The sequence below is a fragment of the Aythya ferina genome (assembly GCF_964211825.1).
Source record: "Aythya ferina genome assembly, chromosome: 1".
NCBI classification, from domain to species: domain Eukaryota; kingdom Metazoa; phylum Chordata; class Aves; order Anseriformes; family Anatidae; genus Aythya; species Aythya ferina.
Window position 1 is genome coordinate 163,851,857 of NC_140296.1, and position 25,198 is coordinate 163,877,054.

Consider the following 25,198-nt stretch of genomic DNA (forward strand, 5'->3'; position numbering starts at 1 on the left):
CCTGGCGAGGCTGTGGAGTAGAAGGGACATGGCAGGTGCTCTGTAGGTGTTCCTGGGGAGTTGCAGTTCTTAGAGGTAAATGGGGATATCTAAAAATCAGTTGTATTGCTAAAGCCGCTATGGTGAAAGTGTTCTGTGAATGACAGGTAAAGAGAGCTCTGTGAAGCACCTGTGAAACCACATTATTTTAACATGAGTGGTTTGGTATTTTTCAACATCTTAAATAAATTTACCTAACCTGAAGTTCACTTGCATGCTTCTCCGATAAGAGGTAAAGACTGGGTTGGACATGGACCATACCCAAAAATAAGTAAATAAACGCTGCATAGATTGAGATGTCAGTAAAAAGCTGGACCAACTGAATACAGTCGTGACTACAGATGGAAAACAGCATACTCTGAAGTATGTCACTGTGGGCACTGATAAGCTGGCATACCTAGAGAGGCTTAAATATAAACTACTCAGTATGTAGCGTGGGTTTCCCAAATATTGAGAAATAACGAGCGCTGAAGTGAAGTCGCTGACCTTACGTACTTGCATCCCAATGTTTTATTCATGTTATGCTGTTTTTTCACCATTAGCCATTAAACTCAATGGCTTTGTCACACCTGACAGTAGTTAAAAGGTTAGTTGAAGTTGAATTTATGGCTCAGGACCAGGGCTGTGTGAACTTGTCATTCAGAGGTACAAGGAATAAGCTGATAAAGCATCATTTTTAAAATGATTTCTTTTTTAGCTCAGAGATTCATTACATATTTCTAACAGTATGCCTGGTTTTGCCATCTCTGTTCCCTGGCAAACATAACAGTTATCTTAGTGCAAGGATCATTCCCAAGTTAATTTGTAAGTGACTTCATTTATTAAAAGAAATGTTAATATAATTGATACTAGTACCCCAGGGGTGCGGTGTTTTTTTTTTTTAAGAGCGTAGCAGAACTGGGTAAGATTGCCAAGTTTTCCCTAAAAGGCCTGATCGTAAAGATCCTGTTTTGTCTCAAATCAGCATATCTTGCTCAACTAGTTGATTTTCTGCCAGCTTGGTTACCTGATCTGCCTCGCCGCGTAAATGCTGGAGTCATTGCAAGGAACAGGCTAGAAGCAGAGGGTGGAGAAGGGTCACTGCCTTGGACAGTGGTGTAGACTCAGATGAGGTCTGAATCGTCCTGTAACTCAAACACAACATCTTGAAACTGCCAGGACTCGACCCTTGCAAAGAAATGTTGTTTTTTTTTTTTTTTTTTTTTTTTTTTTTTTATACAACTGCCACTACATCAAAATGAGGTTATAGTCTAAAAATATGACCAACTAGCAGTTCGTTAGTCTTCTTTATAGACAAGGAAATTTGTATGTGCTTTTGAAGTTTACATGTGGTTGTGAAAGTGTTCTGCCAAGCTTCCTAACAAATATTATGCTATATGAATAGCAGAAGCTTTAATCTTTGGAGCCTTTAGATGTATGGAACCCATATGTACGAAGTGTCAGTCAGCACCTCTTTTGTTTCACCTGCTACCCCTTTGGGCTGAGCTGCTCTGTTTGGAGTGTTTGACCAAGTTCTTAGGTGTTAATAGCAAAGAGTTTTCTTGCTCTAGGTATTCTTATTTCAGTGAAAATAACATTTGGCATCTGTTCACATCTTAATCAGTTTATCAGTTTTACCCTAGCTGCTTTCAGTTAGTTATCTGTAGTCGTGGTTCCTCACGTGTGACCTTTCTGTCCTCTCTGTTGGGGAGAAGCTGAAGTGACACCCTGTGCTTATCTTAAAGTTACATTTGTTCAGTGAAGCTCATTATATGGTAACAGAAGCGCAATCAAGAACTTGTAACCTATTTTTTAATTAGCATTTGTGTTTGCAGTGCTTCACTTCAGCAGACCAGCTTTTTAATTTGTGCTCACATTTGCCTGTAGTGCTTTCACTTCAGCAGAACTTATCTTTATATTTCATTCCCATCTTGGAGAGCAGAGAGGGAAACATTAGGGGTCTTGCCTCCCTAGGGTAGGATAAAGCTTCTCAGCACCTTGAAGCTGTACAGCTGTAGCAGGCATGCAGGTGACAGATGGATGTGTTGTCCACCAAGAAGTGCAGCAAATATTTTTGCACGAGTAGTTACGATGGGTTGAGGCTGGTATTTTAAGGGTATATAGGTTATGTTTTCTGGTTTTGTAAATTTTGCACATGGAGGTGGAAGTTAGCGTGTGCTTTTGGGCTTGGTATGTTGTTGCCATTACTGCAGGAGTGCTAGCCATTTGGGTAGCTTCAGGCTGAGAGCCAGGTTAGGGAGCCAGGAGCCTCCTCTGAGAGCTTGTCTTTCAGATATGGATCAACACCAAAATACAGGTGGAAAAACAGTATCTTTGGGTGTGAATTTCTGCAAAACCTACCAAGAACGTGGAATTGATATCAACTCAGAAATAGAAGCAACACACGCACTTCATGAAAAGATAACTTGTTAATCAGGAGTGATTTGGTGGCCTGAAGAGCAATGATTGTGTTCAGTGAATTGTGTGTATTTGCTGGATTCATTGTAAAGTTTTTGGTACTTTAGCCCTTAAAAATAAGGAGAACAGTGAAGGATTTGAGGTTTATTATTATTATTTTTTTTTTTTTTACTATAGCTTTGGGACACTGTTTAGAATGACACTTCAGATGCAAACAGGCATATTCTTGCCTGATAGGATATCATTGTTACATTCTGCTTGTAATTCATTAGCTAAAAATGGTTTTATTGCACTAAGCATTTACAAGGATTAATTCAGTCATAGCATAAAACAGAAGAAATCCTGCTTAGAAATGTGTTACACTAGAAGTGTTATGGTGAAGGTGTGTCTGGCATTGGTGACAGTAAATCAGAATTAGCTGCCCATTCAGTCCGCAGCAGGAACAGGACCTTCTGTGACTGCATGAACCTCAGTTAAATAAAGATGCTGAGTACTTGTTAAACAAAGCTTGTTTTGCTGATGAAATTTGCTATGCAGCCTTTAACCTGATACTCCCCCAGTTAGCTGTTCATGAATAAAGCTCTGAGAGTCCCTCGCCAAAATGGTGGGACTTCAGAAATCTGAGTGAAAACCCAACCGGTTTTGGCTGACGGAGCTTAATGCAGGAAGTCAGTAGTGTGAAGATGAACGTGCACGTTGTTGTCTTTGCGTGGCATGCACCTCTCGTTGAGGACGAGAGGTTATGCTTGGTTTCCAAATGGTAATCTCATCAGTGCGCTGGGATTGTTGTTGGGAGAAGGTTAGGATACAGGAGAGTTTTAAGAAAAAATACTGGGTGAAATAAATGATGTGCAGCTAATGCTAAGCAGTGTCAGTACAGACGTGCTCATTTTGCTGGTTTGTGATTAAAATACATGGGAATGACATTGTAGAGGCTTGTTAATAGGTTAGACTTGGGAGTTAGAGTGGATTGTAGTCACAAATGCATGTTGTGATCTTAGCCTCTGGATGTTCCTTAATCAGCTGTATGAATATTGATGTCAATTTTGTCATCAACATACTTAACGTGAACTAGAAAACCTCCTTTAGAAAGGTGACTCCAGCACTGGCATCTGTAAGATACAGTGCTCTGATATTTGCTTCCAGCATGTTGTAGATCTCAACATAAAACGTGTAAGTGTAGAAATTTCCTTTTAATACACTATGATGTATTATGATGTATTACATTATTGATTTTTATATATGTATATAATATATATAATGTAATACATTGTAGAAATGTGGTTTGGGCCAGATGCTTTGAGTAAAACTAAAGCTGCTACTTCTTGAGGGAAAAAAATACATATTTTTTTCCATATAAATTTTATCAAACATGATTTTTTTTTTTTAATGGAGAAAATCTAATCAGAAACATTGGAGAGGCTTACGGTAATGGATGTTGCCTCCTTTGATTTCTTTAATGAGTGAGCCCTAAAGATCAAGCAGTTGAATACTCTGCTGTGCTTTAGAGGCTGGGTTAAATAAGTTGCTATTCTGAGCTAACATAATGATTTACCTATTAAATAGAACTTGTAATAAGATCAGAAATACTGGTGAGTGTCCTCTTTGTAGCTGTTTAAGGATACTTTTAAAATTTAAATGACTGCACCTACTTAGTCCTCAGGTGTATTATTTTCTTTCTACATAAAATATAAAGCCTCTTCTAAGTCCTCATAAAGATTCCTTAGCATTCAGTTGGTAGCTTGGCCAGGAAGAGTGTACCAACTTGCCTGTAGTTTGATGTGGAGAAGTACCACCTTGGCTATCTGACATACCACTTAAACCAAGTCCTGGGATTGGGAACAGTCAAGTTCATGCCTCTGTTGTTTGAATTGTTAGAAGGCATCCGCAAGCCTCCAGCGAAAGGCTGAATGGCAGGCACAGAGTGGGTCTGTAGATGCTGTTCCCCCACTCAGCAGCCCGTGTAGGCCCCGGAGGCCATCGCCACCTCAAGATGATTCATCTGTAGATCAGCAGCAGAACATAGCTTCTGTCCCTGACAACATGTCTGCGCTATTTTAGGGGTATTGGAGCCCACAGAACCCGTGAAGAAATAAAAGCACTTTTTTTCTGAGGCTGTCAGACTCTGGAATGGGCTCCAAGAGGGACACAGGATTCAGTCATTGGTAGAACATAGGACACGGTGCCTTTTCTTTTTGATAAGCCTTTCCTGCTGGAACACCGTAGCTTAAAAAGAAATGTGAATGTGTGACAACACTATCTATAGACAGGAAAAGGTAAATATCTGGGTGTTCTGTGTGTGGGAGCCTCTCTGCAAGACTCTGAAGTGCTAGACCAAAGGCACAATGCAAAAAGATTGTCAGTTAAAGCGCAAATGTGGAACACCACCTTAAGGCTGTCATTTGTTCAGTTCCTGCTGCCATTTTTTTCTGTGTCATCTTGTCCCAGTTAGCTAATTGTGATTATCGTCTAGCCCCTTAGAGGAATAGAGAGGGTATTGCAGCTGTAGAGTCAGTCACCAGTTGCGTTAGGAGGAAGAAAATGAATGACCTCTCGATGTTGAGGTAATGTCTGGGAAAATAATTCTTTCCAACTTTACCTAAGGAACCATATAAGTCTTTCGGCAATTTTCTAGTCTTTATAACTCCTTAACTCCTGATGGGTTAGTGCTATTAGGCTATCAGCTGTCTTTTTTTTTTTTTTTTAAATACTTTTCTTGATTTTGTTCATTTGTCTTTATATAGAAGAATCTTTACAGTCAACATGTATTTCTAGATGCTGTGTTAAAATTGCTGGCAGAGTCTATTATTCTATACAAACTGAACAATCTGGCCCCTTGTTTTATTTATAAAGGTTCAATGTATCTTTGCCTGCCTACATCAATCTGCAAGGGAGTGTCAGAAAGGCCCCGCATTCGCCGAGCCGTGAGTTATCGCTAACTTTTCAGATGTGTTAATGAATGTGGAACAAACGCAGTTATGTGTTTAAAAAAAGAAAAAGGAAAAAAAAGAAACAAATATGGATCCACCTCCTAAAAAGCAAAACAAAACTCAAAACTCTTTACTGCAGTAGCAGGCGTGATTATAAAGGGATTGCTTAATTTTTTAGTAGTGTAAATAACAGTGAACGGTAAGCTTTATTTCTAGAAAACCTATTGTTGAACTGCTTTGAAGCTGTCTTCAGCCTGTGGATTACTGGGTTTAAATGTTGCATTCTGCTGGCATATTAAGGATGTGGTATTCTTGGAAATTTTTGTTTGCTTAATAATCTGGAACTTGGCCCATCTGAAAATGTTCTATATTAGCATCCTATGCATAGAGCTGATATTTTAAAAATGCAATTACATAATAGTAAGAAAGGCTTGAATACGTATTTTTATTATGTTGTAATTACCTAAGTAATGAATTGGGCTTCTTGAATCGTATCATAGATTCAAAATTCTTAGCATTCCCAATCATGAAGCCATAAAAACAGCAAAATGTATCTGTACTCTTTAAAATACTTGATGAAATGGAAAAGGTTGCTATCTAAACTCATTATACGTCTTTTTTCCTCCAGCAGCCCTTCTTGCTTCAGTAATTCACCAGTAGGTTTTCGATGATTAAAGATTTTAACAAGTTGTTAATTTTCATGTATAATAGATAAATACTGAGAGAGATTAAGGTTTTATCATGCCTGTGTCTCAACAGCAAGAGAGCCATAGCAGCAATCTCTCTTCTGAATCTCAAAAAGTGACAATGACATTATGACTTGAAGGAAAACCCATTCCCTCCCTCTCCCCCAAAATACCAGCTGGTCACTTTGATCTGAAGACTTCAGGTCTTGCTCCCAGATGGGGTCATTTAAACTTTCAATTGGCCCTCAGTGTGTGGGCAGGTTGATGCTTCTGCTGATGCGGGAACTACAACCTGCCATGATGAAGATGCAATTAAGATGTTCCCATCCCAACAAACAGCATGTAGAAAAAAATACGGTTTACGAGACGGTTACATACAAGCATCTGTAAAATAACTTTGCACGTAGGCAAAGTCCATATGTTTGACTGACTTTTTTCAGGTTTGTAAGCATTTAAATTCATTCTTCTGCCAACTCTTTATGCTACTCCCATCAGAAGTAAGAGGGTGCTTTGCTTCAAAGAGCAAAACAATAAAATGAGTATCAGGTGGGATTCAGTGAAGACTCACCGTGTTTCATTTTCTTTGAGGCTGCTTTTATTTGCTAATTGTTGCATACAAATACATCACTATTTCATGCAAAATCTGAATAGAGCATTATATAGCTCATTTAATAAATGCTGTCATAGCAAAGTGTTTTTAAACTAATATTCTCTTTCTGGTTTCAAGCACTTCTCATGCTGCATTTTTGAAGCGGAAGTATGAGAGGATTTTTAAATAGCATTGTAGAGCATTAAAATATGTATTTGGTTTTGGTTTTATTTGGCAAAGAAGCATACAGTGTTTTGAGTTCTAGTTTCCATAGGCCTTCACTGTGTAACAGGGTAGTGTTAAAGCTTTGCATGTAACTTGCATAACATACTTGGCTTCTTCAGATTTCTAACCTGAAATACGTTGATTTCTATATTGCAGGTGACACGACCCGCCAGAGAATCAAATTCAGTGATGACAGAGTGTGCAAGAGTCACCTTCTCAACTGCTGCCCTCATGATGTCCTCTCTGGAACTGTACGTAGCTAAATACTGTTTTATTCGGATAGTAACGGAGGAATAGAATTACACTTATTCTTTGTAATATCTCTGTTAACATCGTGTTTTTCAGTAAATACATGTCTAGTGCTCTCTGATAGCATTTGTACCAACTTTTATGTAAAACATCATCACAAAGGCTTTTTTTGTTTTCTGTTCTGTATGCTAATCATTACATAGAAATTCATTATTGTTTGCTATAATGTATAAAGTCTAAAATACATGAAGATACTCATTATGCTGTAGCTGTGTTTTAACACTGGTACCATTGTAACTAACAGAAATACTCCTCTAAAATTCCATATAAACATGTAAATTATAAAGTTAATTTCCTAAAACTTCCTGTTGTACTGAGAAAGTATCCCACACAAATACTTGTATAGTGATTTTTCTTCAGATATATTTTTGTGAAAGCAGTTGAAAGTTCAAATAATTATATTCCCAGCAGCTGAGATATATTGAACCTAAGAGACACAGTGTACAACATCCTGTTACTGTCCCATTTTTACAAATTCTACAGCAATTTGGAAAATGGCCATTTATGGCATATTAATAAATTCATTTGCTTGACTTGGATTTTTGAGTACTCTATATCAGAAGCTCCTATGCCTGAATATAGCAAACAAAGGGCTTTGGCACATGCCAGTAGCTTTTTCATTACACTGGTGCTTGACTTTGTGGTGCCTGATTAAGGTAGCTTATCCTTTGTGAAAGGAAGGCAAGTTGTATTGCGTTGATTATGGAAAAAGGATGTTCATGTAAGCAGTTACCTTAAAATATGCACAGGAACTTGCTGTATAGCAATATATATTTTTTTCTTTGTGAAAATCCAGTGGGGTTGCTTGGAGTCTTCCCCCCTTTTGTAATGCTTAGTTAAGTTCCTTTTTCTACCATGGCTGTTACTAAATGTTGAAGAATTTTAACCTAATGCTCTGTGATGGTAGAGAAATTAACAGTAGAGAGATGTAGTATGATGATAGGCAGAGTCTCATGTGCCTCCCATTCTTAATGTAGTACTTGAGTAGCTTTTCTCATTCACATTGGCACGTTTTCTTGTCCTGTGACAGAGGGGAAAGTAAGTACTAGAAAAGCATGTTTTAAGGATTATTTGAGGCATTATTGGTTTTCTGTGCCTAATCCTTCCAAGTGACTGACTTGATCGAAGCCTTTAATGAAATACAGAGTGAAGTCCATTTGCAAAATGAAAAACTGAAATATGTAGTCTTGGTAACTGATTTACTTGTTATCTCTCCTTTAATGCTCTTCACAAGTAGATGTGATTTTTACATTACCACAACACTTCTGGTTATTCAAAAGGCTTCAAACATTCATGCCCACACTATGTTTTACTAATTTAGGCTCTTCTTGTACTGACAGACCTATAGGTACAGCCCATCCTTCCCACCTCTGAAGAATCCCTAGAAAAGCAGGCACAACTATATTTGTTAAATAGCACATAAAGAAGCAAACTAAATACTAGAACTGAACTAGAGAACTTAGTATTTGTCTTAATAAAAAAGGCAGTGGGATAGAAAAGGCCTTCTTGTTTAGCTCCTTTATAAGTCTGCTAGCTTTCTAAGTTATTTTTTCCTCATTCTTAAAGACATTTTTTTTTTCTTCATAGCAGAGATCTCTTTTATACCAAAATTCAGGCTTCTTGAAGTGCATGAGATATTTGGTATTCAGTGAAGATAATTCATACTAAAGATAGTGCATTGTAAGTGACAACAATTTGATGACGATGCTTTGTGTATCATTGCATATGTGGTTTTATTGTTCAACTTATATCTGTGTTACTGCCCAAACAAAATGGGGAAAGGGAGAGAAGGTGTCTTCCCCATCTATTATGTTGTCTGGTGTTTTGGTCTTCTTGCAATGATCAGAAGAGCTTACTGCTGGGGGAAGATAGGGGACATAAATGTGTGCTATAAAAACGTATGAAGTCATAGTTCAGAATTCGCAAGATGTTACTGTTAAAAGGTTAATTAAACAGCTTTTTATTTTGGTGTAATCTGTATAAGCAAAGATTCCCAGAATGGCTGTCATTAGCAAGTAAGAGATGTTTATAATTACGAAAGCTCTATGTATCATGCAAAAACACCTCTTACGGTGCAAACCCATTCCTGTAGGTTGGGCCTGTCTACTGAGTCTGTTAGTTCTTGCTGAAAGGTCTTTTCCATCTTCTACTGGATTCTTCTGCTGCTGCTCTTGGAGTATTAAACTAAACAATTTATGCAGTGAATTTCCATAACTTACTTTCTTCCTCATGATGCAGTTAGTCATCAGATGACAAAACGTGTTCCATGATGTAATTCTGGTTCCAGAAAAAGTGACTGACTTAATGCTTTAAGTGGGAGTAGTGGAAAGGGACTTTTAAGAGACAGGTTTTACATGACCCATCCAATGTTCTGCTGTTCACCTAGTCATGGGTCTGAGGAAATGCACCTTCTGTCTTAATCACACAGCTCTTAAAAAGGCAAAAAACATGTAGTTTGTCTGAACAGTTTATTGTTGATCTGGAAAATAAATGTGGAGTTTTCTCCTAAGTTTTGATAGGAAGATTTTGATGCATCTTAGTGTTCAAGTGTAGGTGATGAGTATGGAGCAGCTTTTAGTTCAAAGCCAGAATCTTACGCTTCTCAAAAAAGAAAAAGTTCTGTTGAGCCGTTTTATAAAGTTAAATCTCTTTACTGACTGCATTATCAGTATAATGGGCACAAATTGCCATTTTTTTAAACTGTCGTAAGATTATCTGCCTTCCTGTGAATTGCATATTACTGTTCCCATTTGCAAAATGCAGATTTCTGTACTACTCCAATCCACCCACTCTTTGAACAGCACTCAGGGAAGACATTCACAGATACATGAGACAAATGAAATAACTGTAATGAGTAAACTCTGTTACTTCAGTGTGTTCTTTTCCTTAATGGCCAAATACCCAAAACTCCACCAAGGAAAAGAGTGTTGATTTCCCTTGATGATAAAATCGTGTTCCCCAGACTGCAGTATGTATCAACAACAGTAGTGCACGCACACTTTTCTTAGGAGATTGGAAACTTACTCTGTGTTGTCTGTATTTTTGCATGCATCGTCTCTTCTTTCTTTAGATCAAGTGTTATCTCTTTATTTTTAAGAATACTGCATGAAATCTTCTGTTATTTCTGGATTTCTTAAGAACATTTGTGATAGTTTATTTTCCTCAAGCTTCTTTGATCACATTTAACTCTTGGTTAACATCAGAAACATTTCTGGAAAATTACTAAAGGTTTGAATTTTGACTTTTTTTACTAGGAGATTCCCAATGTCTACATTGGCAATAATGCACAGATTCTTGCTTCTTATAACTTTCTTTTGCACTTCTCTGTCTTGCTTCCTTGGAGTAGCTTGTTATGGTAAATTTGTCATTAATAGAAGCCTAAATATTTGACTTAAGCTGTAAAGCCATAAGAGCTAACTGCATTTTGAAATTTGATTCCAGGTGCTTTGCCACCAGAACATCTCTTCTGTATGAGTTACCTTTTTCTTCCACCTTTATAAAGGGTAGTCTTGTTTAGTTGCCTGCTGATGAGTTTAAGTGGCTACATACTTAAGTCAGAAGGTTTTGTTTACATTGGTATTTCAAAGTATTTAATTTTTTTTAGGGACATGTTTTTGTACTACTAGCTTTCTGGTTTTGTAGACTTGAAAACTCTTAAGTCAAATTGTCAGAGGTATATCAATGCCCACAGGGGATGATTTTTGTTACTCCTTATGGAGAGATGGAGAAGATATTTGTTTTTCCTTTTGTCATCTGTTTCTAAGGACAGTGAAAGTGATGGACAATGGAAGATATAGATAGAATAGTGAGTCCTAACAACAAAAATGTAAACGAAGAATACACTTGTGGAGGTTGTTGTAAGTTAAAATCATAGTTCTGAAAGTATTGTGCTCTGTGACTACCTGTATTTGGAGTTTGTGTGAGGCACATACTAAACTAGTAAGATCACAGAAATTGCTTTGTATTCAAGGTTGTAAAGCAGTGTCTCTTCAGAACTTGCCTTTGACAGTACCTCTCACCAAAGCTTTTGTTTTTAACTGACTTTTTAATGTTTTGGTGTTCTGCTCTGTGAAGTTGATCACTGTCACTGGTTCACACGTGTAATTCAGTGGTTTAAGGGTTTGCTCATTAATTTCAATTGGAGAATTTTATGAAGATAGATTTATAAGTCTTTAAGTTTTAGCTACTCTTAGTCTTTTAGGACACAGTAAATCATTGCCACTTAATTTTAATTTCATTTTTTTCCTCTTAAAGGTTTAATGCTTCATTTTTTTATCCTTAATAAATGATGACACTCAGGTTTGCATTTTTTTTTTTTTCAAACTGTTTTATGACTTTCATCATCAATACAAAAATATTTTTTTATATCTATATGTGTGTGTGCATTATGAGATTAGGATTGAAGCTACATCTGTAGGAATCAGATGACTCCCTTTTAATGATGTGAACCTCTTAAGCAACGTTCTTTGGATAGAATCACTGTGCTGTCTCTGCAAGTTTTACAGAATAGATAAGAACATGTTTTCTCTGTATGTTTTAAAGGACTAGCTAGCTGGGTACTAGTGAAAAGGATAGTGTGGTAAGATTTAAGGCAAATGCCTTCAGTAAAGTTAAAACTAGTAATGTCCTAAGTATTTACAGTAACCTGCTAGCTACCTTTGAAGAGCCCAAACAGATCAATGCTTTTGCAGTAATCTATCTTTCTTATTAGCTTGATTGTATTTCCCTGTTGAAAAGAAAATGTAACAAATATTTTGTATGGTCTTGCAAAGTGCGGTTGAGAAGCTTTTTTTCACAGGGAGGATGAGCTTTATCTCTTTTTTGTATTTCTCTGCATTTGAGGAACATTGCTTTTTGCATTTTGTGTATACAGACCTCATTATGTTATCAGCACAGTCTTGCACTTAAGTGTATCATTTAGTGCTCATGAATTTATTTCACTCAGCTCTTCAGGGCTTGTGCTGACTAAAACGGTATTAACTGAGACCTTGGTTTAGCAACTTACCTTAATACATGATTAAAATTAAGCTTATTAGGGGTGGAATTCAGCTCCAGATAAAGACATCTAAATTTAGGTTTCATTAGAGGAGCTAGTTGTCTAAGCTTGCATTGGAATCAGAGGGGATCTAGGCAATGGAGCCTGGAGGAGAGGTTCAGTTCATCTCCACTGGGTGTTTCTCTCAAGGTAGGCTAAATCCATCAAGGCTCACTGACTGTACTGTCTAGATCCCTTTTTACTGTGGAAGAGCAGTTTGGATAGTTCACACACCTGCAGATGGGTGCATTTAAGTATTTGCATTTAGGTGTCGTAGTCTGGAATTGATTTCTTTGCTAGTAGTTGCACTGGCTCAGTGGAACTGCTTCCATGCAGAATTTAGCTGTGCGGATGTGATTATATCCTGCAGTGTTGCAGAAAGTAGGCATTCTGCTGGAGGGTATCAGTGTTTCAGTTTAGGTCTGATGTGATCATGTAAATTGCTTTAGGCTTTGCAAATCAAATTAAATTAGCCTTGAGTAAGCCACCTCAATTCATAGTCTTCAGCCCAGTGGTGATGAATTTTGAAGTGCTTTGTTGTGACAGCAAGTGGTCACATCAGTCCCTTCAGACATACTCTTAATTTCTTTGACTAGTGCCACTAAAGTGAATTGAATGCACGTTCTATTTTAATGGGCTTAATATGTCTGGATGAAAGTTGTTTTTTTTTTTTTTTTTAACTCTTCTATATGGTTATCTCGATTCAATGTTAATATAAAATCAGGCTATAAAACAATGCTATGGAAACACTAAAATATCTCCTTTACAAGCGAGGAATACTGCTGCTAGCTTTGTCTTTCAGTGAAGATCTATTCTAAGTCATTGAAGTCTTCAGAAAGAAAAGTAGGATTAAAGGTAGGGAGGTCTTTAAAGAAGTATTATAATTCTGAAGATACCTGGAATATTCAGTGTTTGCTAAGGACTTTAATACCCATTAATTTACTATTTATCTGCCTCTTTTCAGCTCAGTATTTATTTCCTAGCAGTGAAGTCCTTCAAAAATTAATGCAGTTAATGAAGTGTGAGGACTTCAGTCATGCATCGTCCCCAAACTTCTTCTGAGTCTGTGGTGCTTTCAAGAAGGGATAGGCTTTGTGGCAGGTCTGTAAATCTGTCAAAAACAAAACTGTTTCTGCAGATGAGAAGTGAATTCCATGATGAGGAAGATCTCAGCAAAGAATATCTGCATCTTTTTGACTGTAGCAAGGGTGTTCTTGTTCTGCCTTGACGAGGGTGTTCTTGATAGCTGCCCTGACAATTTGATAAAGGGAGAGATCTGGTTCCTCCAGACAACTTAATTTTTCCAATCATGTTATAATTTCATAAACAAAAAAACTCTCTTGCTGCTTTGGTATGGATATCTTTTTAGCTGGGAAGAATTCTCTACAGAAGCTCTGTCCAGACTGTCATCTGTCAAAGCCTATCAAAGGTGCATGCTGGTTTTAGAAGCATTGATAGTATGTGCCACTATGTCACACTTGGCATCAACATCTGCATTTTAAGTAGCTTTGGCTTTTCTGTGCTCTTCTTGTAGCCCATGTTGCGTGCATTCAGTAATCTAATCTTGGATGTCAAAGGAACATGCAGTATTTGTAAAAGCACCAAAATGAGATTTTTCCTGTAGGTTGCTCAAGACCTGAAAAAGAAAACCTTAGTTTCATGTTTCCAGAAACAGCATCATATCTGATAGTTTAGTCTGATTCAGTTACTAATGTCTGCAACTTTGAGTGCATGGGTTGTTGTTTTTTTCTGTTGAGCTCTTTTTTGAGTTTCTGTGCTGCCTATGTCCTGGACCACCTCTTCCTTGTCTGTTCGTGGTGAACTTGGGTGATGCTCTTTTTTCTGCACCTGATTTGATTGATGCAGAGCTAAGCATCAGCAGTAAGCCAGCTTTTTTTCTGTATTAACACCAAAGGCATTCTCTCTGTCTTTCACAGATGGAACAACAGAAATGATTTCTGAATCATTTCAGTATGAGATTTGTTGGGATGAAAGATGAGTTGTCTAAATCTCAGCTCTGGGAAATCAAGTATCTTTAATTGTTCATTTAACAGTGGTTAAAAGAAGAAGAAATTGTTACAGCAAATGACTATCATGTTAAGTAGCAGGCAGTTGTTTCTTAAGCAAAGCTCTGCAAAAGCAGACTGCTAATGATACCCCTATGTAGTTGTCTAGACTATTTTCTAGACTAAACTTAAGCAATAGCTTTTGCCTGTAATAAATCCCCACATACCTGGAGAATATGTTTCTGTTTTTTTCTTCAGTAAAAATGCATAGCTGCAAAAAGCCCTAAGGTATATATGGCTTCATGTATTCAATAAACTTTAATTTTGTCTAGTCTGGGGGCTTTGTTGTTCGCCCCTTGCTTTGTTTGCTTTGCTCATTGGGACTCCTGTAAATCACTTTAAGTAGCGTAAGTCTGTCTGAAAATCATTGTGTGAGCAATGAAAGACAAAGTTTATGTGCATTCTTTTTAAGCCTTCCACAGTAGCTCAGTGTCTGAACATTAGGCTGTCTTAAAGCCACCTTCTGTTTCAAATACCATTGATCTTAACTGGCTGGCTACCAGTGCATGCTCTTTGCCTTTGAGGAAGGGCATGGCTTGGCACCAGATTGCAACATGGACATGTGGAAAAAGAAAATGTCTTCCTGTATTTTCTGGCCATTTCCATCAGCTGTCCATCTACTATGCAGATAACCATGTTAGCCAAACTACATTATGAGTTTCTCTGTGGTTATCAAGGTCCTTGGCAATCCTGATCCAAAGTAGACTTTTGACAGTAATAAATCATCCCCAAGATGAATCCTCTTTGCCAAATATTCCTTACCGTATATCAGCAGAAGTGCTTTTTAGCCTGATCATTGTAATGTACAAGCTGGGTTAAGTTTTTAAACTTTTTTTATCTCTCAAAACTTCATTTTGCTAATAGAGTATTTAAGACAAACAGTAGTAATACTTCTGTTACGTTACTTTCAAAGGGTTAGTCAAGACTAGTACTGAGTGCGCAAAGGAATGATTCCAACAATGACATGATTTTTTTAGCAGCAAAGCTAATGAAAAGGAGGCTGTTTCTCTTGTACGTACTTCTTGTTGCTCGCTGTCTGTTAGCCATGTGAGTATTTGTATGACTGTGCTCCAAGCTGGAGCAGAGAGGTAGAAGGGATCCAATGCTTCCTTTCTTCTAACCTGGGCCGTTATCTAACAACAACAAATCCTACATCACCTCTCCTCCACCCCCAGAAAATTGCAGCTAATATTACTGAATTATTCAAGAGTTTGTGAAGTGTAATCTTGGTACTGTTAAGAGATCCAAGCTGCTCAAGTCCACTATTACACTTCCCCCTATGTAATGTCAGCATGTCTGTTTGTATAGCTGCATAACAAATTGGATAGAGATACACTGCTGAAAAATTCTCTATTCTTGGCTTGCTAAGCTACATTTTGCCCAGTCAGTACCCTGAACCTGTGCAGTTGTTCAGGCACATGTGTTAGCACAGGGAGGCACAGCACAGTGATAAAGGAAGAGTAGATTTTTTTTTCAGCAGAAATGCTGGCTCAAAGTAACTTCCATTCTCTTGAGCTATGGATTTACAAGTTGGACTAAAGAGAAATCAGGAAATAGACTGATTTGAAGAGGTCAAATCCATTCCAAATCATAAAGTCAGCACAAAGTATGTCATGGTAGTGTCACGTGAATTCTCGTTTTTTAGGGTGTAATGGAAGAAATTATATATCACATACTTACTCTGTATGTAGCTTTCATATTGAAATAGCATTTTTTGGATGGTGTGATGAATCTCTTTCAGGCTTTGTCTTTGTGTACAGATTTCTTAGTGTCACTAGCTTCATCTATGCATTTGAGAGTGGTGGGTTTGACATAAAACAGGATTGGCCTTGCACTTACATACGGTATTTAAGTTCTGAAAGTCAAGTGATGAATTGACATAGACAAGCTTTTCCCAATTTTAGGAGTATTCTTGGGTGTCTTAATTTTTAGATAGTTATAAAATGTTCTTTCATACTGCTTTAATGGTAGTGAAATACTTTTCTGAAAGAATGCAGTAATGTTAGCATCTAATGACTTGGAAATTAGACATGATGTATCGCTCAGCTTCTAGGTCTTCCAGGTTTTGCATCACTTAACAAATTTGCTGAGGTTCTGTGTAGCTACAAAGGAAAGAGCTAATCTTTTTCTTTCTTGTTGAAGTTAGATATTCAAATAGCAGGTGACTTCCAACAGTTTCCAAGGTAACACTCATCTTTTTATAGAAAAACACAAATTATCAATTATGTTAGTTTTGGTTCTAAAACTGCTACTGAACTACAACAGGAGAGCTTTTTCTACTAGAGTTCAACTTCTATTGTTTTTTTAATGCTAAGAAAGGACCAGTTTTTCTTAAGTGAGCAGTGCACAGAACTAATTGAAACTATTGTTTTTAAGTGAAGCAAATAATAATCACTTTCAGTGATTATACCCTCTCTACAAAGTCACACATTGATTTATCTTTTTTTTCTAATGTTGTTTCCATTATGTATTGATTTTTGTCATATGCTTATTACTTTGTCTTGATCACCAAACAAACTTGCAGGAAACAATTTTGATTTCATCAAAATTCCTTTTTCTATGCAAGTTGCAAAATTCAATTTGAAAAAAAAGTATTTGTTATACCTAGTAAGATTCTGGGTGCTCTTCTCAGCTGTATTCTATGTGAGATTAAAAGCTAATGATGTAATCTACTTACTTTAGTTTGTTCTTCCCTTTCGTTTGGATAGATTTGATTTTTGGCTACCTTTATATGCTTTGAGAATGATTTTTAAACAGCACTTACAGTGATGATGTGGTTGCAACTATTTCAGACGACTGTTACAGCAAGAACATGGAGTGTGCAGATAGATCAGGTCAAGCATTTGACCATTTAATTGCCAATTATTTTCAAGGACCTTGGTTCTCCTAAGCTGCTTTATTTCAATACAGGATGTTCCACTTCAGTCCCTTATATTTTACTGAAAGTTTAAAACAAAACAAAAAAAAAAAACCTCTTTTGCAGGACAGTAATGATACTCTGTAATGCAAATAGCCATCATGATAGGATAAACTTTCCATTCTGTCTAGATATTTTTTATCATTCATAGATGTTTATTAAAGATCTGGGATTGTCTTGCAGCTTTTTAAAACTGTCCTTTTATTCCCATATCGGAGATGATTTTCTTCAGAATATTTGACTATTAAAGGAAATCGTGCTTACTTTGTTCCTTGTAACTCTTTTGAAAAATTATATTACTTTCCCTCTATCTCTTTTCAGAGAATGGACCTTGGAGAATGTCTGAAGGTGCATGACCTGGCATTAAGGGCAGACTATGAAATAGCATCCAAAGATCAAGATTTCTTCTTTGAGCTTGATGTATGTATCTTGTCTTGGTGGAGAGAAAGCATAATTTGTGTGCCTAGAGCAATAAACTGAGCAACAAAAGTTAAGCTTTGGTCCACAAAGAAGGAGAACTTATGTGAAGTAGCTTTGTAAGTGGGGGCAGAGAAATCCCTCTACAGTTACGGGAATGTTTACATGCCTCTTCATGATTATATGAGAGTATTATGTTTGTATTGGTAGTCATTCCTAGGTAGAACTGTTAATGCCATTTCACAAAAATAATTATCATAAACCTGTACGCTGTCTTCGTGGTAACAATTATCAAGCAAATGTCATGTATGCTTTGAAGAGAGTCTTAAATTCTCTATCTTTTAATAAAGTGTCATTTTCTCTTGGGAATAACAAATTAGATGCTATGTTTCAGTACACCATAGCTTGAGTAATACAGTTCCAAACTCCCAGCTAGGAAGTCTGTCTTCAGTATGGATAAAACATTGAGGGTGGTTGTTCGGGCATGGTGTTAATATGATTAATAGCTAAAAAACCTAGTGGAAAATATGTTACAGTTCTGCATGTATTGGCAGGATGAGGTGAACCTAACTATCCTTTGAAGAATTTTAATACATGTTATAAACGTCTGCTGCTTTTTCAGGAATAAGACTTAAGACAGATACATTTCCAAGTTTCTACAAATACTTAATGAATTTTGGCAGTATGCAGACTGGTTTTTAAAACGTTAGCATATGTTAATATATGTGATTATATACCGTAAGCAGCTAGTTTTTTGTTTTACAAAGATTTCACTAAGAAAAACTTTGAAAAGTTCTTTACCATGTTCTTTACCATGTTGATTGGTGTTCTTGTTGATGTTTCAGGCAATGGACCACCTGCAATCATTTATTGCAGACTGTGATAGGAGAACAGAAGTGGCTAAGAAAAGATTAGCAGAAACCCAAGAAGAGATCAGTGCTGAAGTTGCAGCTAAAGTAAGCATGTAAAACTACCTGCTGAAGAGTTTTTTGGTGGTTTGTTTTTCTAAGGAACCAAATTTAGACTTTGGCAGACTATCCAATCTGAGAATTCATGCTGATGAAGGGTAAAAATAAGTTCTATAATAAACACGTAAAAAGCAAAAAAAGTTGCCTCAAACCTGTTTCTAAGGGAGAACCTGTTTCTCAGGGAGAGGAGAAGGCAGAGAAGAGACCTCTTTGATATTCTTGAGTTCAGAGAGCTTCAATCTCTGTGATAGGATTCCACACAAATGTTAGTAATCCTTGTACTTTTTGATTAAAATAAAAATCATTTTTTCTTCAAATCCATGCACAAGCCAGGAGGAACGGTTGTATGAATACTAATTTTGCAAGACAGCAGCGTGAATTATTTGAAATCTCTGAACAAAATCATGCTCTGGAGTTGCTACATAGTCTTGGTAACCCAGCCTTTCTCTGTGTGTTTTGACATGAGGCAATTCTGTTTCCCTTTTAAACGGGGAGGTTATCTCTGCGTGCTTCCTTTAATTTCACCCTACAGATTTTGCATGTAATAATAGCTCAGTATTAGTTCAGATTCTTTTCCATAATTAACTTAAAAGCATTTCCCGCATTGAGCCTTTTTTTCTCTTTCAAGGCTGAACGAGTTCATGAATTGAATGAAGAAATTGGGAAACTACTGGCCAAAGTGGAACAGCTGGGAGCTGATGGAAATGTGGAAGAATCTCAAAAAGTAATGGATGAGGTGGAGAAGGCACGGGTAAAGAAGAGAGAAGCTGAAGTAAGTTGATTGTGTAAGGTTTGGGGGATAAAGAGGGCAGTATCCCAAATTAAATTGGCCAGTAACTGTGTAGTGCAAGATGCCTTAGCTACTGGGACTTCCTTAGCTAACTGCTTTATATAAACCAAGGAATTTGCTTTGTGGCATCCTGTTTGGGAGAAGTTTCCACCTTCAAATACACTCCTTTACTATTAAATTATACTAACTTCCACTGATGATGTGTTTACCTTAGTTTACCTGTACTGGCTGGTAACATCTGTGGACATGACAGTCATGTCTGTCTGTGTCGGACTTGCTCATTTTGTTGGGTCTTGTGACGCTTGCCGTGGTAACCCCACTGCACATTGAAGTGTGTTGGTGTGTGGCTCATATTGGAAAGCTTCAGTAAGGGGAGCCATTTCAGACCATGCTAAGTTTGTTTTCATTGAAAGATAGTCAATGGCTTGTGTATCAGGCAAGTCAATTTAGTCTTTGTTGTAATGTTCAGGTGGCAAATCTCGTCAAGAGCTTTTTCCATATCATATTTCACCAATATACTTAAATTCATAGAAACAAACATCTGCAGTTGCTTTAATGGTACCAGAGGGGTTGCTGGCGGTCTTGCTTGTCTGTCATCTGAGTGTTTGTAGGTAAATTTTGCTTAGGTAACTTGATGTTTAATTAGCATCTAAAATGTGGGTAGATTTCTCTTGTTTTAAACTGCGTTCACAATGAAAACGTCTAATATTTTTATAAAATATGTTAACATATAGTAATTTTTGTGTTAACATGTATTCAGTGTGTTTTCTATGAAAGTTACTCATTGTTCTAAGCAGTATAATCTGAAATAAAGATGATCACTCCACTTTGTTTAATATGCAAAACCATTTGGTAATATCCTGTTTTTACTACATCCAATCTTCAAAATGAGGAACCTGCACTTCATCTTTATGAGACGGTTGATTTATGAATGGGGTGAATTAAATAAAGGATGTGCTGATTTGCTTTGAATTCTATCATCAAAAGTAATATACTCGTGGTAAAAATTTGTTTTTGTATTTTTGCACATTGAGAAGTAAGACTAACAAATTTGCTTTTCCTAGGAGGTATACAGAAATTCTATGCCTGCCTCTAGCTTTCAGCAGCAGAAGCTACGGGTTTGTGAAGTGTGTTCGGCCTACCTTGGTCTTCATGACAATGACCGACGTCTTGCTGACCACTTTGGAGGAAAGCTGCATTTAGGATTTATTGAAATAAGAGAGAAGCTTGAGGAACTCAGGGTAAATCATTCTTCTATTTCGTGTGTGTGCGTGTGCTCCTACTTAATAAGGCAGTCTTAATGGAATCTCTGGCTGTGTGATTTTTTTCATGTTACCTTTTGAGATAATTCGTTCGTCTATAAACACCGAACGTGTTAATCTAATACCAATTGCCTAGATAATGTGATAAGATGGCCTCACTTGGACTAGTTGTATTAAAACACTTGTTCATAGTAATGCATCTTGGGAACAAAGAGTGCAATTCCACTTGTCAAATGGAGAACTGCATTCTGAATTAGTGTTGCTGGAAGTGTCTGTGTCTTGGAAGACTTGGGAGATAGACAAATGAACTTTACCTTAAGCCAGTTTATTGGATGAAAGTAATAATGAGACTCTTGAAAATACAAGAACATGTGACCCTAAGGGAGTGATATTTTACTTAATTAGGGATAAAATGTTAATAGGGCTGTTGTTGATATGCTGTGCTCAGTTTGGGTACCATTAAAGAGCACGTGCATAAAGAGGACAGTAATTCATAGCAAAGGATTCCAAAAAGATCTACAGAAATGTTTGGAGCTTCAACAGCCTGCTGTATGGTGAAAGACTACAGAAACTCGTTTATTTTATCCAGACAAATCATTTCATAGGCACCAACAATGGTTCTTTGAGTGGTTATCACAGCTTTTAAGCTTGACTAACAATAGGTGAAATGAGTTCCAACAACTCAAGGCTGTAGCTATCCACAGTCAAAATCGTAAAAGGTGTATATCTTGAAGTGAGGCTAACTGTTAAAATAATTGTTACAGGGAGGTTGCATGTTCTCCATAGCTTGAAGTTTTGAATCCAGTTGGAATATTTTCTTAAAAAACGCTACCTCAATCGGAAATCATATGCTTGAAGAAAAACTTACTGGAATTATATTCCAGACTTTTGGTATTCAAGAGGATGGACTTGGAAGCTTATGCCATTTATGATTTTAATATGCAAATTATGGACTTTAAGGCGCAATTAAGCATGTTACTATAGCAGTCACTAAAGAGAATCATCAAATGAATTGAAGCCCTAAAGCAAGGAGTGTTGCTGCTGAATTTGAGTGAATTGGCTTGATACTCATAATATTCCAGCTGTCTTGCATGGATACTGTGACTTACCCTTTGGAAAGCTCAACTCTTTCTGTTAACTATATTGGCAATTTAGGCTCCTAAATACAGTTGTTGTAATTCGAGCCTTAGATACCTAGAGGAGATCATGTGCATTTCCTCTCATCCCTACATGAAATTATGCAGATTCACTTGAAGAAGAAACCTTGCTTGTAGTTAAACTACTGATACTGTGCAAGGAAGTAGAGAGATAATTTGAAATAAAGGGGCTAATTAACTGATTATTTACAACCTTTGGAAAAAAATATGCATGGATAATTATGTCACATTCCCAAAGCATCAATAAAATAATCTTTTGAAGTACTTCTCCTAACAAAAAAGAAAACAATAATTATCCCCTCCTTCCTCAGAGCTCTCCTCAGAGATCTAATCAAGATGCTGCTGGGGCAATTCCACATCTCAGAAGAAGGTCTTTACAAAGAGTTGAATTTCTTTCATCATGTCCAGAAGGTGGCGAGACTTGGGTTTGGCCAGATCTCCAGTTGTGAGTTCCATATCTGAGGGCCCTCTACTGAGCGTGCCTTGTCCCCAGTAGTAGTGAGTTCAACCTGGGGGCTATCAGCTGAAGCATCCTTTCTAATTCTATGTGTACTGTTCACAACACAGAAACAAGTAGCCTCAAAACTAGGTATCAGCCCAACCAAGTCCTTTAAGACTAGGAGTTTCTTTATTTCAAAGGATAGCTGAGGGAATTAATACAATTCCTAACTACATCCCTCTTCTAATTCCCTTCTACCCTTCCCCAGTAGCCAAAATATGATAGGTTTGGCATGGAAACTTTCACGTTAAGACATGACTTCATGACTTACTGCTCTGAATTCCCCTTCATGAAAAACTTAATGTAAGTTTACATCTTTCAGGTCTTGGTGTAACACCCACGTATTTGCTGCAGCTCTTTTGCAATAACTTGTGTTTCTTGAAAAAAATACATATATATACACTGAGGAAGAGAGAGGGAGAAATATATACAAGGGAAAGAACTGAATATTAACTGTCTAGATTTTTTATAGCTTTTACACCTTCATTTGAGAAATTTTGAAGTGTAACTTAATGAATACATTCCTTTTCTTTTAGAGGATTGTGGCTGATAAACAGGAAAAACGAAACCAGGAGCGTCTGAAACGTAGAGAGGAGAGGGAAAGAGAAGAAAGGGAGAAACTGAGAAGGTAGGGAACTACTTCAATTGCATTTACATAATGTCCTATATAAGTTTAATAGAAAAACAACAGTATCCTTCATGAACGTTTGTTTTTTGTAAATCTGCAGAATCATGAGTTTCCCTTCCTTGGAAACTTAAATGTTTAACTCATTCAATACTTTTAATTCACTTAAAACCTAAATTATTTTTATAGAAAGCCTTTTCTTTAAAATCTACAAATATTGTTGTCTCTACACACTTGAACAAAACTTGAACAAATGCCTTTTACATGAGATATGTTTCTCAGGTATGTACCTTGTTTTTAGATCTGACAGGTGCTAACTTTTTTCCTTATTGGGAATTGTTGAATAGCATTGACTAAGCAAAGTAATTTGCTGTTTTTCTATGAAAATAGACTGTTGTTTCCAGGCTTTGTGAGGGTAGGGTCAAATGGGACCTGAACTGCAGTTCTCTTGACATACTGTCTTCAGAAGCTAGTAATGAATATTTTGAAATCTATTGCAGTCTGACAATGTGTCTTACAAGAAATAAGGGAGTACTGGCTCTATTTAACAGTAAGCTTTTCTTCTTGAAGGGGTGTGAATTAAAAAGCAGAGTAGATGCCCTTATCCCCATACACATGCACACACACACATACACAAAAAAAGCACAGAACAGAGTTGTTGGGGGATCTATTTCCTGATAAATGTGTTGCAAAGATGTTAACTTAAAATAAATGGCCTTTAACTTTTTTTGTTAGTAAAATGATAAATACAGTAAAGGCTCAACTAGTCTGACTTATTACTGAACTGTACTTTATATTTGATAATAAGACTCTGTAAGAAAAATTGATTTACCATTTTCCATTTGTTTCAGGTCAAGATCCCACAGCAAACATACCAAAAGGTATACAAATCTGCAAATGAGAAATACCACCAGTGATGCCAGCCTTTCACAAGCTGGAACGTTATAAATTTGTCTAGCCTTATTAATTTGAGATGTTCTTTACAGAAAAAGCATCCTGTTACATAGTCATCTCTGTGTTTATACAGCATTTAGCATTTGCTGTTGAGCTGTCTGTCTATTTTGTGGTTACTACAATACAATGTTTTATCCCTGATAACATTTGGAACGCAGAGAATTACTTTCTTCAAAACAGATGCTTGTGTTCAATTCCTTTTTGGTGAAAACCTATGTTCTTAAAGCACGAAGTGCTATGTTGACTCCTATTTATGTTGCCAGTTTTCTTCTATACCTGCAGTTGAAAGTCACCAGTGAGGTATTATTGCAAGGTGATTTAAAAAAGAAAGAAAATCAAGAATTTATATGGTGTTTAGAACCTTACAGGCTATTTCTATTGCAGTAGCTATGGGGAAAGGGTATAGTCCTAAGTTCTGAGAATATCATAATTACACAGCTTCTGCCAGATGATCCTTGTCACTGCATCAAAGTTCTAAAACTTGTCCTGATAAATGCAAGATTTTAAAACAAAACAAATACTTTTCCTTTCCGAAGCCTGACTTGGCTATGCTGTAACCATAAGTATAATCATAAATCAACTGTAAAACTGTCTGCTTTAGTAAAAAAGAAAAAAAAAAAAAAAGTTTGTAGCACGTCTAATTTTGTTCTCCCCTCTTTGTTTACCTGTCATAGGGCAATGCAGTAGGTCTGAACACTGCGGGTTATTCTCTGTACAAATTTGCTTATGCATAGAGTGTAATATTCAAAGTACACTGATGGAATAGCTAGGTGAATGCAGTGTCTTAATTCCTTTCTGTTTTAGATCTAGGTCCCGAGATCGCCGCAGACATCGGTCTCGCTCAGCCTCCCGGGAACGAAAGAGGAGAACTCGCTCCAAGTCCCGTGAGAAACGCCATCGCCACAGGTCTCGCTCTAACAGCCGCAGCCGGAGTCGCAGCCATCATAGAAGCAGGCATAGTTCCAGGGAGAGAAGCCGAGAACGCAGCTCCAAAAAGCGGTAAATACTGGTCTGGAAATAAATGGCTTTTCCTACACGCATGGTCAGATATTTATTTTTTTTTTTTTGCACTAAATGAAGTTTACACTCAGTACTTAGTAACTTATACATGTTTTGAGACTGTCTCAGAATTCAGTTATACCCCTTGCATATTTATGATTTTATATATAGTAGTGATTTTTTTTTGTTGTTTAAAAATAAAAAAATAATAGGTCTTTGTATTTCTTCTCTTGTGAAGGAGTGATCCAGGGTATTGCTGTCATGCTGATAAATCTACACTCCAGGAAAGCTGGGAGTGAAGTGAAATAATTGATCTCCATTTGAACTTAGGGAT

The 25,198-nt window shown here is 36.9% G+C and overlaps 1 protein-coding gene across 3 annotated transcripts in view; it reads left to right on the forward strand.

Moving 5' to 3' along the window:
• LOC311437251 (putative RNA-binding protein Luc7-like 2) overlaps nt 1-25,198 on the forward strand; it is a 33,371-nt gene that overhangs the window by 2,562 nt on the left and 5,611 nt on the right. Inside the window, exons 2-10 of one of the 3 annotated variants that reach the window (XM_084520277.1) lie at nt 5,290-5,360; nt 7,023-7,117; nt 17,515-17,613; nt 18,456-18,566; nt 19,207-19,350; nt 20,433-20,609; nt 22,823-22,914; nt 23,763-23,792; nt 24,670-24,864. In XM_084520277.1, coding sequence (XP_084376403.1) covers nt 17,518-17,613; nt 18,456-18,566; nt 19,207-19,350; nt 20,433-20,609; nt 22,823-22,914; nt 23,763-23,792; nt 24,670-24,864 — 845 coding nt within the window. In that variant the 5' untranslated portion in view covers nt 5,290-5,360; nt 7,023-7,117; nt 17,515-17,517. The remainder of the gene's footprint in view (nt 1-5,289; nt 5,361-7,022; nt 7,118-17,514; nt 17,614-18,455; nt 18,567-19,206; nt 19,351-20,432; nt 20,610-22,822; nt 22,915-23,762; nt 23,793-24,669; nt 24,865-25,198) is intronic. The other 2 variants (XM_084520275.1, XM_084520276.1) reach the window with 2 other exon arrangements.